This window comes from Lactuca sativa, chromosome 9 (assembly GCF_002870075.4).
Source record: "Lactuca sativa cultivar Salinas chromosome 9, Lsat_Salinas_v11, whole genome shotgun sequence".
Taxonomy (NCBI): domain Eukaryota; kingdom Viridiplantae; phylum Streptophyta; class Magnoliopsida; order Asterales; family Asteraceae; genus Lactuca; species Lactuca sativa.
Window position 1 is genome coordinate 181,567,686 of NC_056631.2, and position 12,108 is coordinate 181,579,793.

General features: G+C 38.8%; 1 protein-coding gene across 1 annotated transcript; it reads right to left on the bottom strand.

Moving 5' to 3' along the window:
- Positions 1-7,311: 7,311 nt before the first annotated feature.
- LOC111893405 (uncharacterized) lies at positions 7,312-10,523 on the bottom strand. The gene is made up of 8 exons (XM_023889468.3): positions 10,019-10,523; positions 9,577-9,714; positions 9,315-9,500; positions 9,146-9,207; positions 8,704-8,858; positions 8,313-8,461; positions 7,816-7,947; positions 7,312-7,755 (listed from the first exon to the last, which is right to left on the bottom strand). Exons 1-8 carry the CDS (start codon positions 10,367-10,369, stop codon positions 7,582-7,584), a joined length of 1,347 nt encoding a protein of 448 aa, XP_023745236.2. The 5' UTR covers positions 10,370-10,523; the 3' UTR covers positions 7,312-7,581.
- Positions 10,524-12,108: the final 1,585 nt, after the last annotated feature.

The following is a 12,108-nucleotide window of genomic DNA, read 5'->3' on the forward strand; positions in this document are numbered from 1 at the left end:
TACAGGCACAGGTTTCTAGAAGATGGAGCATAGTAGTTTCAAGTTTTTACTTTGCTATTTACTTTTGGAGTCAATCATATTCGATTCGAATGAAATGTAAACATTTTTAATATCAATACAATGGTTGTTGTTGCTTTGATTACTATTATACAATTTTTGTGATACTGTACATGACCTCCACCTCCCCCGAACGTTTCCGTCATTCCGATTTGGGGGTGTAGCGTTTACTGAAACAGTTCCAATGGCGATTCTTTCCAAATGTGTCTTTTCGGCTTTCCGACCTAGCAACAACCTTCAAGAGTTTAATTTGAATCTGATTAATGATTCTTTGGTAGTTGTCACCAAGTAAAAGTTCCTCACTGCCATTAATCTCAGAATGCTTCCTTCAACGAAATTTTACTCTCCAAGCACGACCGATGTGTTTTCTGCCCTATATCAAATGGGGTATCAAGTGAAATTAAAAGTTGTATGCGAATTCAAGAAGAACAAACTACCAATTGTATGGCAATTTGTTTGCCATTTCGTGATCAAATGTTTCTAAGGCAGAACAAGAGGGACAGACAACATGGGCATCAAGCTACTAGAAATCATATGGAGCATCTTCAAAGGAAAAGCAGTCAATCTTGGTCAAATCATATGGGATGATTTCTTGCAATATATCTCCAAGGAAGCACCAAAAGAAAACATGACAGAGCTTACATTTGCAAGGTTCTAGTCGTTGTGCATACATGATCTACACAAGGATGCTCAACTCAGGATGGGCAACGACACAACTCTTTTCTCAACCCGCGATCTCAAAAGGTATAATGCTTCCAAGGATCAAACTATTTTTGGTCTTATTCGTCGATTACCCATGTATATCTTAGAGTCCATTGGACTCACTACCATAGAGGCAGCTGACCATATCATGGCTACGAGTGATATTGCCCCATATCACTCTTCCGTGCCAAGACCCAGTCAGCCTACCACAACACAGGACCCGCAGACTACCACATACCAAGATCCTCAACCAAAACCCAAAAGAGTCAAATCTCTTGTTGTCAAAAGGAAAACTCCCAAGAACATTGTGAAAAAGGGAGTTGCTTCCTCAAAGAAACGTAAAGCTAAAACCACATAGCCTACCCCTACAGCTCCTGTTCATGACATACCTGGCAATGTTCTTGACGAAACCAAGATGAGATTTCAGAATCCCATGATATCTTCAGGAGAAAGGAATTGAAGTTAAACCCCAGTCATAGCCAAATGTGTACCATGGAACATATCGGAATCTCTCAGAAGACTCCTGTAGCCGTTCGAGTCACCTCAGACTCACCCTCAAAACCCCAAACTCATCACTCAGATACATAAAGTGTATTTGTTTCATCACACAATGGAGACATACCCCCAATTGGAACCCAAGGGATCCAATTGTTACGAGTCGCCCTAAGGTCTCCAAGGCATCCAGGTTGCACATTTTTTAAACCCTAGGAGTTGAACTCCATTTTGCTTTGAGTCACACATACACTTGATACACAAGTTGCACAGCAGGGCACTTCTTTCTCAGCCCTTGCCAAAACAGAGCTGAGGCCAAACTTGATTCTAGATCAAGGAGACCAAGGAAGCTCTATAAATCCTATACCGTCATCATTACTTACAAGTGGTCTAGGCACGGGGAGCAAAAATGTGTAAGTAACTGTGAACCCAAGGGACACGTCGGCGAATCAAGGATTTGACGGTTACGCAACGGATGACTCTTGGACTCGATACCGTCCAACTACAGAGTCTTGAATGAGAAACTTTGAAGATTTCAAGAGGGCAGTGCAAGCTCGAAAGGCTCAACAGGTGCAACAACAACAGCAAAAGGAGGAAGCTATTCAACTTGTAGAAAAGTATTGGGCTTCTATGATAAACAATGCCAAAACTGTTCACAACATCATGGCAATTCAGTAATAGATGACCGCCATGGAAGATACTGTTCAACAAGCTCAAAACTTAGAGGATTGTTTTGGTCCCTCAAATCCCCCTCCAAATGAAGAAACTTATGACTCAAACAAAGATGGTACCACGATCGAAATAAGCTCAGCTACTATGTTCGGTCTGGATGATGACAATTATGATGATATTCAACAACCCCTTCCTTCAGACGATTTCATAATGGTACTTGATGATGAAGAATCGAGTGGATCTCAACACTCCATCTCAAAGCCAAAACAAAAGAAGAAGAAGAAGAAGAAGATCGCAGTCTATAGGAAAGAATTTCTCAGTCTGCAGGCTAAAGTTGATCAAATTTTTGCTGCCGTAACCACTCAAGCACCACATAACTTTGAAACTCCAACACCTTAGTCACTTATTGATCATATTGAAATTTTAGAGACAAGAGAAAGGATGAATGCTCGAAGAATCCTTCTAAGAATTGAAATGGGAATCAGGGATCTTGATAATCAAAGAACAACATATCACAAGGAGTTCGTGTTAACAGCTGAAAAATCTCATCAAGGAGGTAACTGAACTAAAAAATGATTTCAAACAAACTCTTGAACAAAAAGCAAGTCACTCCAAGTAGCTTGTCAAAGAGACACACACCGCATATTAATCAGGGCTTGCGGTCCTCCAAAACACCATCAATTGGTTAAGGTGATCACTCACTGCAAATTCGAGTGTTGATGAAATCCTCCACCTTACAAAGGAGAATTATCAACTACTCTTCAACAAGGAGATCCCCAAAAATCAACAAGTTTGTAAACAAATGAAGACCCAGTTCAATGAAACGTTTTAGAAAATTGACGGGTTAAACCAATGGTTTGAGGAGCAACAGAAGATTGCTTCCTCAAAAGGGGGAAGTGAAAGTAATCCAAGAAAAGAACATGAACAAGATCCTTCACAGTCTAAGACTCCTTCAGTTCATCAACAAAAAACTCCTCCACGGGATCAACCTCCTCCTACTGCAGATCTCAAAAAACAACCAACTCCGCGGTCTTCACTGAAGTCTCCACATAACTCAATCTCTCAAGACTCTCCACAACAAACTCCTCATTTCAAAAACTTAGCACCTGAAATATCATATGAACATTCTGATGACTCTCTGGCCATTGTTGAAAGAAAACGTGACTGGAGGATAGAAAAGTTTGTAGAAAAATTTTTGAGAGCTCACAGGTTCAACACAATGATGGATGAGTCGTTAGTCAATTCTTGGGTAAATCTTAATCGCAAACTACTGGATGATGATTACCGTCCAATCCTCACTTATGTTGAACCTCCATCAAATGGATACCGGGACATACCCATTTCCCCAAACTCCAAGTTTTTTCTAGTATTCCAATCATTTCATCCAAGGCTTCCGGATGACAAAAGACTCCCCATGGAGTTTGAACGCCTGAATCTCTTTCATGCTAAGCATGGTTCTGAATTTGAGAAAATATGGTCTAATGATAGACCAGACGGGGTAAAGAACTACAAAGTGAGAAAATTCATGAAGGCTGAATTCTATCAATACACCCTGACCAGAAGAGGAGATGAATACACCAGAACCCAAGCAAACTTTGTGAACATTAACCCTAAAGAAATATTCTTGATAGCTCGGGTATTTCAGTTCAAAGCTAAAAAATATCCAAAGATGAAAATTGCTTATGAAAGAGCTTGTGAATTCCTCAAGGCATTGATATGCGACTTTGGAAAGATTGATGAAGAAATTCATTCAGTCCTTGCCAAGTAGTTCAATTTTCCTGACTTCGAGCCTATGCCAACCTACACTGAAGGAATCCAAGACATGTCACTTCGTACAACAAACTTCCCTGAGCTAGGGGTCGTGTATAAGAAAGCTCAAGGTGGTCCCAAATACTTCATTCCGGTGACCGCAATCCATCGATTAACCAAGAAACAACTAGACATCACTCTGTCTTTGGTGCAACGGTCAAAGCACACAACAGAAGAAGTCAAGTTTGAGATAACCAAAAGAATCCAGTGGCTGATTCTAGTGAGAAAATTCTAGTGGATTATCATCCGGTTCCTCAAATTGAACAAGTGAAGAAAACAGCTAAGAGGTCACTTTGGGGGGAAATTGTTGAAACAAAAGGTGACCCTCTTTAGCTAAGGAACTACACTCCTAGATTGTTGTTGATACCGTAAAAGAAAATGACTACCGAAGACTAATCTTATCTATTGTGAATCGCAAAACTATAGAACTACCGCGGAGTTGAACGATTGCATGAAGATTTCTATGTTACTTTACTGACTTAGCATGTTTACTTTGTTTTGTCCAGTGAACCTTGCATGGTCACTGAAGTCGGTAGTTTAGTATTTGTTTATTTCCAATGTAACTTTTCAGGACTCTATAAATAGAGACTCCCTCTTCATGTAACACTTACCCACTTCCAGAACTATTATCGAAATATAAATATCATTCATCTCTATTCTATCTTAACCGATATCCCGAGTTCCTCTTCACTTTAAGTTGATCGCATTTACTAACTTGTGTTTGCATGCAATCCTTGTTATGAATCAATTTGGTGTCTACTTGATATAACTTGTTGCTATTTACTTCCTTTATATTTTCGCGATCTAACACTTCTAGCTTATTATTGTTAAGCTAACAAGATCCTTTGAGATTAACTTATTATTCTGCAACATTATCTTGTACTAACGTTTGTTCAAGTTTTTCTCTCAACATATAACATCAGAGTAAATCAAGAAAATACGAAATGAGGTGGTGTGTGCTCTGCAATCATCCTAAGCTCTTCCTTTTAGAACTGGAAGTACCTGAAATATAAACTGAAAACCGTAAGCACAAAGCTTAGTGAGTTCTCTAAAATACCGCATACCATACATCATAAACATTTAATGGGCCCTTCCCATCATCGGGCCCCACTCGGTAAACAGATCGGCCCCCGCCCGACATACATATAAACACATACACATGAAATAATCATAGAGATACATAGCATACAAAATGGTCATCGGGGCTCGCCTGGTAAACATACGAGTACATAACACATGCAAGAGTCACGCAGACATCTAGCATCCAAACATAACAAAATCATGGGCCGGCATTGGTGCCTTCGACCCGCTAAACACAGTGAGGAAACTCACCTCGAACTGCTTAATCACTCTGATAAATCTTTGGTTGTTGGTCCAACAAATCCCCGAGCTATCAATACCAAATAACATCCAATTAATAGTTGGACTCCAATCCATAACCATCAGTCCAAAATTAGAGTAAAAAGACCATTACCCCTTACCTAGTTTGGTCCAAGACTAAGGCCTAAACCTACAATCCAAGGCCCAAATACCAAAATAATAAGCCAAGGCTCAATTTTCCAAATTGGGCCCAAATCCCTTTCATGAGCCTTTTCCAAGAGAACCCAAAACAGGTATCAGTCCAAAACTTGATGGCCCAACAAGGTCTTAAGCATCTAAGTCCAAAATGGACCAAATCAAAGCCCAAAACGTCTGAAGCCCAACTGGATGAGTACATGGGGCGTACTCAGCACGTATGCGCAGCATACTCGCTTTAGGGCTTGCACACTAAGCGTACCTGCTTGTACGCCCAATGTACTCCCTCATTTGGCCATTTTCCAATTTCCAACTCTTAATCCATTAAGACATCACTCCAAAACTTAGATTTTACTTCCTAGAGATGGTTTATCACGTAAAGTTGCTAACTTTACGTGCATGCATGGCTTTATGAAGCTCTTAAAGCTCAAAAGGACTTAATAGATGACTTAAGGCATGCATGAGACCATAAACCCCATAAAGTTTGCACCGTTAAGCTTAATAAACTCATAATATGCCCCGATATAAAAGAATAAGCCCCTCAAACTACTTAACTCATCAAACTAATCCAAAAAGGGACCAAAAGCACAAAAACCATGATATGAAGAGATCTAAACATACAAGGATAAAGGTTAGGACTTTATACCTTAAAAGTCTCTAAAAGATAGAGTTAAATCTGTATCTCTAAGCTTCCTTCTAAAGAATGAGTCCACCAACTTCTTCTTCTTTCACTTCAAGGAACATAAACCACCAAAATCAAGAACAAGGCTCAAGAAGACTTAAAGATGCTATTAGGGTTTGAGATTTGGGTTTTAGGGCAATGGAGGCTGGTAAAGAAGCCAGTCCAAAGGACTTTAGGACCGTATATAGGGTCCAACACCCTAAAATTAGGGTTTTCTTATCCTCTACATACGCCATGCATAACCCTCATACGCCAAACGTACGAGGCCTCACACCCACGATTAAACTCCTCCTTAGTACACTAAGCGTACCATGTGGTACGCCCCGCATACTAACTCCAAGGGCCAATAATGCAAAACTTTAAAATATAAAGGGAAAAAAGGAAACATACTCATAACAAGCGCTACAATTCTCCCCCACTTGAATCAGACTTCGTCCTCGAAGTCTGCGGCCCCAAATAACTTTGGATAGTGCTCTCTTATCTCATCTTCCGGCTCCCAAGTCCACTCTGAACCCTTTCGGTGTTGCCATTACACCTTGACCAACTCTTCAACCTTGTTCCTCAAGGTTTTCGTCTTCCGATCCAGAATCGCCTCCGATCTCTCAATATAATTCAGGCGGTCATCCATCTGAATATCCTCCAATGGTATCACTGCGGAATCATCCACTAAGCACTTCTGCAGCTGAGAGATATGGAACGTGCTATGAATCTGACTGAACTCATCTGGAAGATCTAAGCGCTAAGCAACCCGACCCACCCAAGTCAAAACCCTGAAAGGTCCAATATATATGGGGCCCAGCTTGCCCGCTTAGTGAACCGAATGACACCCTTCCAAGGTGACATCTTCAGGAGAACCATATCTCGCACCTAGAACTCTAAATCTGACAGGTGTCTGTCGGCATGACTTCTACCGACTCGACTCTAAGCTGTCTGGATCCTGCTCCTAACCTGCTGAAACAGCTCAGTGATCTTGAGTTATATGTACAACTTCAAACAAATTTGATGTTATATAAAGTAAAAAAAATAATAATAATAAAATAAAAAATAAACGTTAACAAAATTAAGAATTTGCTACCTTTACTAGTCATTTTTCGTATTTAAAAATGCTATGCAAAACAATTTATTTTAACTTTACTACTGTTTTAACCGAAAGAACCACATGAATCAAAGCTTTGTTTGTCTTTTTCCGTTACTTGCAAGCCACATGCAAATATAGATCATGAATTCATAGCAACAAAAGTCATTGATTCCACATTCGCTAAAAAAAATGCCCAATTATGTGGTTAAAATTATTTTATCGTTACAAGTGTTCTACATTGATGGAATCTTTATTTTGAAACCATCTTTAAATTAACATTAACAAGAGTACCATGCTACATATGCACTTTAAAGAGTGTAGCTTTAACCATTTACACTTTTACCCCTATCCATTTTGGTACTTTTACTCTTTTACATGTATAAACACAAACAATTTGCATCAAACACCAAAAAAAAAAAAAAAACTTATCAACTTATTACATTTTAGTACCATATAACCTAATAGAAACACATTTTCCTAAACTCCATTTTGATAAACAAGAATATCCTAAACAACCCCTTAATTTACCACCATAAACACAAGAAACCCTAAACAAATAAAAGAAAAACATCAATCAGTTTAATCTTGAAAGTTGACCAGAATCTCCATTCAGAAAGAAAACTTCCAACGGTTTATAAGAGGATTCAGAAACTATTGATGATCCAAATCTGTAAGTGGGTTGTAGTATTTTGCTTCCTTTTGGGCACGGGATTGTAAGAATCCTGGGACCCGTTCTCATCTGCCAAATCTGTCAATTTTATAGATATTAGTATTTGAAAAAAAAATCATTTAAATTTTTTTTTATTACCTCAACAATGCCCTTTCGAGGGGCATGAATGGCAAGACATAAACAATAATTGCTTTTCACGCGTTCATGGCTTCCTATACTCTCTTTATTTACAAGTCTTTCAACAAAAAGACAGCTCGCATCACGATACCCCTGAAAAAATTGAGTTTTTTTGTTATTTCCGATGAGAAGGGCATTCTCGTCTTTTTGCATGGGTGAGATAAGAGAAAGTCCCTATCCCACCTTTTTTTTGGTGGGACAAAAAAAACAATTTTTGTGCCATTGTCATGGGCCAACACACTATAAAGACCAGACAAGCTTTCAAGGGATATTTTCAATGATTGAGGATGAAAAGGGCATTTACGTCTTTTCGCAAAGATGGGTGATGGAAGCAAGTCCATGTCCCATCTTTTTTGCGTGAAACAAAAGATTGCACTTTTTCCCCACTTACATCCGTCATAGTCTTAGTCCAATGTATGACAGTCTGAGTCCAATACATGTCAATCACAGTCTGTTACCTTCCATAACCGTACAACCACAAGGGCACGGGTGTCCAAGAGCATAATACGGCCAAGTGAATCCGTTATTGCCGCCAAAGTCCCGCTTGGCGATAAGGTTAGCTTCTCCCCTTTTCTCGGGTGATCTTTCAAACATGTAAGGGGTAAAGCTGTAAATTTGATAAAAATAAGGTTACATTAGTTTATACTTTTCTCTACCTTTTTTGATAGTAAGTTTCTTTGCAATCAGTATCCAAATGATAAACCAAAACATATTATTTGACTTGTAAATAAGGGTTAAATGCAAGAAGTAGCAACCTACTTGCATTTCTTAATTGGGTAGATTTTTCAAAGTACAAGTTTGACCTTTCTTATAAACCTTTAATGAAATGTCCAAAATAACCCTACTCACCTCGAGCAAATGGCTGTGGCTTTGGTTCTGGCTTTTTTGCTGGTTGTTGGCTCCTCCAAACCAATTTAGAAAAAGAAGCTATTGTCGAAAAAGTTACAGGCATAACTTTTGACAAAATCGCCCCCACAAAAGACCTGCTTCGATCTTCAGAAAGCCTTAACAAAAAAAAAATTAAAAATCACATATGTAAAATCACTTCTCAAGACTTTCTGTGATAAAACCAATAGAAATTACATTTTTGGTCCCTTAATATATTTTCTTTTTGCAAGTTTGGTCCCAAAATGTTCTCTTGCAAATTTGCTTTTTGCAACGTTTTTGGTCCTTGTTCCAAGTAAAATGACGATGTGTAGTAATTTTACTAGGAACAGGGACCAAAACTGCAAAAATTAGCTATACCCAGGGACCAAAAATGTAATTTTCTCTAAAACCAAGAATCACTAACCTAAACGCAGAAATTGCAGCATCAACTCCAATGGTGACAGCACAATAATAGCGATCACTCGACTGCTCAACAATAAAACCAGCTGAATTCAAATACCATAAATACCCTCAGAAAGTCTCCAAAACTCATCAAGACAGAGAGGGGCAAAATGGTCATTTTACGACGTTACCTGTAGTTCAAGAAGAGGAGGCGACATGACACCTGTGATGGCAGCATCAGTACATGAACCGTATCCATTGACATTCCAAACTTGGTATGGAATTCGGGTGAAGGAATTTTCAGATTCTTCTTCTGGATCTTTAATGGAATTCCAGAATTGATTTTGAGTTTCTTGATACCATTTTTGAAGTACTTTCTGCATGTCATTGTCAACCACAATTTACTAAAGGACATTGAAATCATTTGTTGTTTCATTGTCAACCACAATTTACCTGAAGATCAGATCCATCAAAACGAGCAATTATGCCTGCTATAACAACACATACTTCTTCAAAAGATGATGTATCTTCTGTGATATCTCTCTTGGTTCCACGTACTCTTAACCTTAGAATCCTTCCAGGGTATACAAGCTGCCAAAACAATCATGGCAATTTAAGGCGTATGAAAATGTGATTACTTTACTTTTCCTAGATTTTAACGTTGGCTATTGCTTCATGGAGAGAATCAAACTCTCAATGTCTCGATTCTTTTAGCTTATTTTACCTCGCTCCATGGCGAAAAGTGTAACTATTTGAGTGATTGGGTAAAACTGATTATGCAATTCATAGCACTTATATTGAATTTATTGTAGGTAGCAATTGATTTGAACGAGTTCAATTTAGAAGCATATTCAAAATCGAAATACAGTAATGGAAGTAATCTAATTGAGGGTACCTGTTTGTGAATAAGATCGCCTCCAAGTGAGTAAATCAAAAAGTACCCACAAGATGTTCCGATGGCAATAACCCTAATATCATCAAACACCAACCACTCCAGAGCAGATACATACTCCGCCTCAATTGGGGAAAGATTGGGTCGGATCTTGACCCGAAAGCTAGCAGTACCAGAGGCGTTAGACCACTCGAGAACAAGGATGTAGTATCGATTGGCAATTGCAAGAGAATTTGTATCGAGAGCACAGAGGAGATTGGGATTATCAAGCCAGCCTTCCTTGCCTGCGCCAAGTTCGGTCAGATCAACGTTGGCGATGCTTCCGAGATCTGTCAAGTGGGTTCTAGGAGCCATGAATTTTGGGTTGTTTATGCTTCGGCCATTGAAGTAATTCTCTCGAAAGAAGGGATGGATGATCTCGTGGGATTGGTGTTGGTGATGATTGATGAACAACAGAACAAGCGTTGAGAAAAGTTTCTTTGATCGATGGAATCCGAGTATTATACCGTGCATTCTCAAATACGTATGTTAAAACTTCATTAAATATTAAGTAATTACAACTTTGGTCCCCTTTTTTAAACAAAATCACAGTTTCAGTCCAAATTTTGAAATCTTCCCATTGTTGTCTTTAGGTTTGTATTTTCTTACGGATATGGTTCCTATGGTTTACTCAAAATCAAAACTTTAGTCAAAAGTACAAAATTCCATAAGTCACCATGTGGTTTCCAAAAAAAATGGCAATTTAAAGATAAAGTTTGTTAACATTATATCGATAGTCGTTCTGGTTTCAAAATTAAGCATGAGTGGTTTTAGGTGCAGGGCTCCAAGGGATTGCAGCCTGTTGGCGGGATCTAGGGGCAACACCCCTGGCGGTGGTTCCGTAATTTCCCGCCAAAACGGACTTTACTCTCCTAGTGACATATTGATGATGTAAGCGTTAGTTATGTCTAATAACTATCGAGTTTGGCACCAAATCTGGAGGCAACTGCAATAACTTATTTTCCCTCTGGTATAAGAACATTTCTTTGGTTCTAGAAAAAGGGTTGGAACTCATATACATGAAAAATATATTGTGTTGTCTCTATTATACATAACACAAAACAGCAAAGTATATTTCTGTGTTTTGATTTTGGAAGTGGCCTGATTTTCAAATTTTCATTTCTTGGATTATCCTAAATCGAATTTCGTGATACCCCATACATAAATGTCGAAATCACAAATTTTGGAAAAGTGATTGCAATCACGATCCAAAAAATTAACCAAGTTAATTAATATTCCAACGCCCAAAATCTTACATTACTCAACCCCTAAATATACACATCTCGTCATCAATGGTACTTCAACCCTCAATCTTTGGTTAAACGGTATTTATCTGTCAATTTCTGATACCGCTAGGTCAAAAAACTCTTTGATAATTAGTTATTATTGATATGTTATGTTTTTTATTAAATCATTATCAGTTTTGTTTTGATGTTATGAAAATGTCATGGTATTAAAATAAGGGAAAATGACACATACGTCCTATGAAGTTTCTAGGGTTCACCATTTTAGTCACTTAAGTTTTTTGTGGCTTTATGAGGAAATCAAGTTGTAGGCAACCTGTCTTTTTAGTCCATTTTACTTGTTTTAGCCGGTTTAGGGGGAACATAGATAAAAATTAGGCCCACCCATCTCTCTCTCAATTGAATAATTGTTACCCAGAAACCAATCACCACCCGCATTTTCCTTTGTTCACCAATAATTTGTTTAGGTATCAGATTGAATAATCGTCTTCATTAGATCGCTAATATATACAAAATGGGGGGCCTTCGTCTTCATTAGATCTGGAAGGGAAATTGATGCGGACGGAAACAGGAAACGATGGGGTGATTGTTTGTGGCTGATCAGCGAGCACCGGTCGAGGAAGGAAGACGGAAGTAGTAGGCGGTTGCAGTCCGTCTCCATCTTCAACGATAGGGTAGGGAATGTACAGTCGAAGTCACAAGGAAACTCTGATGTTGGATGGCAATCGAGAGAAGGGGAGGGCGTTAATCTTCGGTGATGGCTGGGAGGTCATGAGGAAGGGTGCCGACACGCCAAGGCTGCTCCGACGA

Excerpts from the sequence above, each read along its gene's own strand:
- LOC111893405 (XM_023889468.3), bottom strand. The coding sequence starts at position 10,369 with ATGGCTCCTAGAACCCACTTGACAGATCTCGGAAGCATCGCCAACGTT. Across the intron at positions 9,208-9,314 it reads CTCCTCTTCTTGAACTACAG|TCGAGTGATCGCTATTATTG; the intron begins GTAACGTCGTAA and ends ATTGTTGAGCAG. Across the intron at positions 8,859-9,145 it reads GCTGCAATTTCTGCGTTTAG|GCTTTCTGAAGATCGAAGCA; the intron begins GTTAGTGATTCT and ends TTTTTTGTTAAG.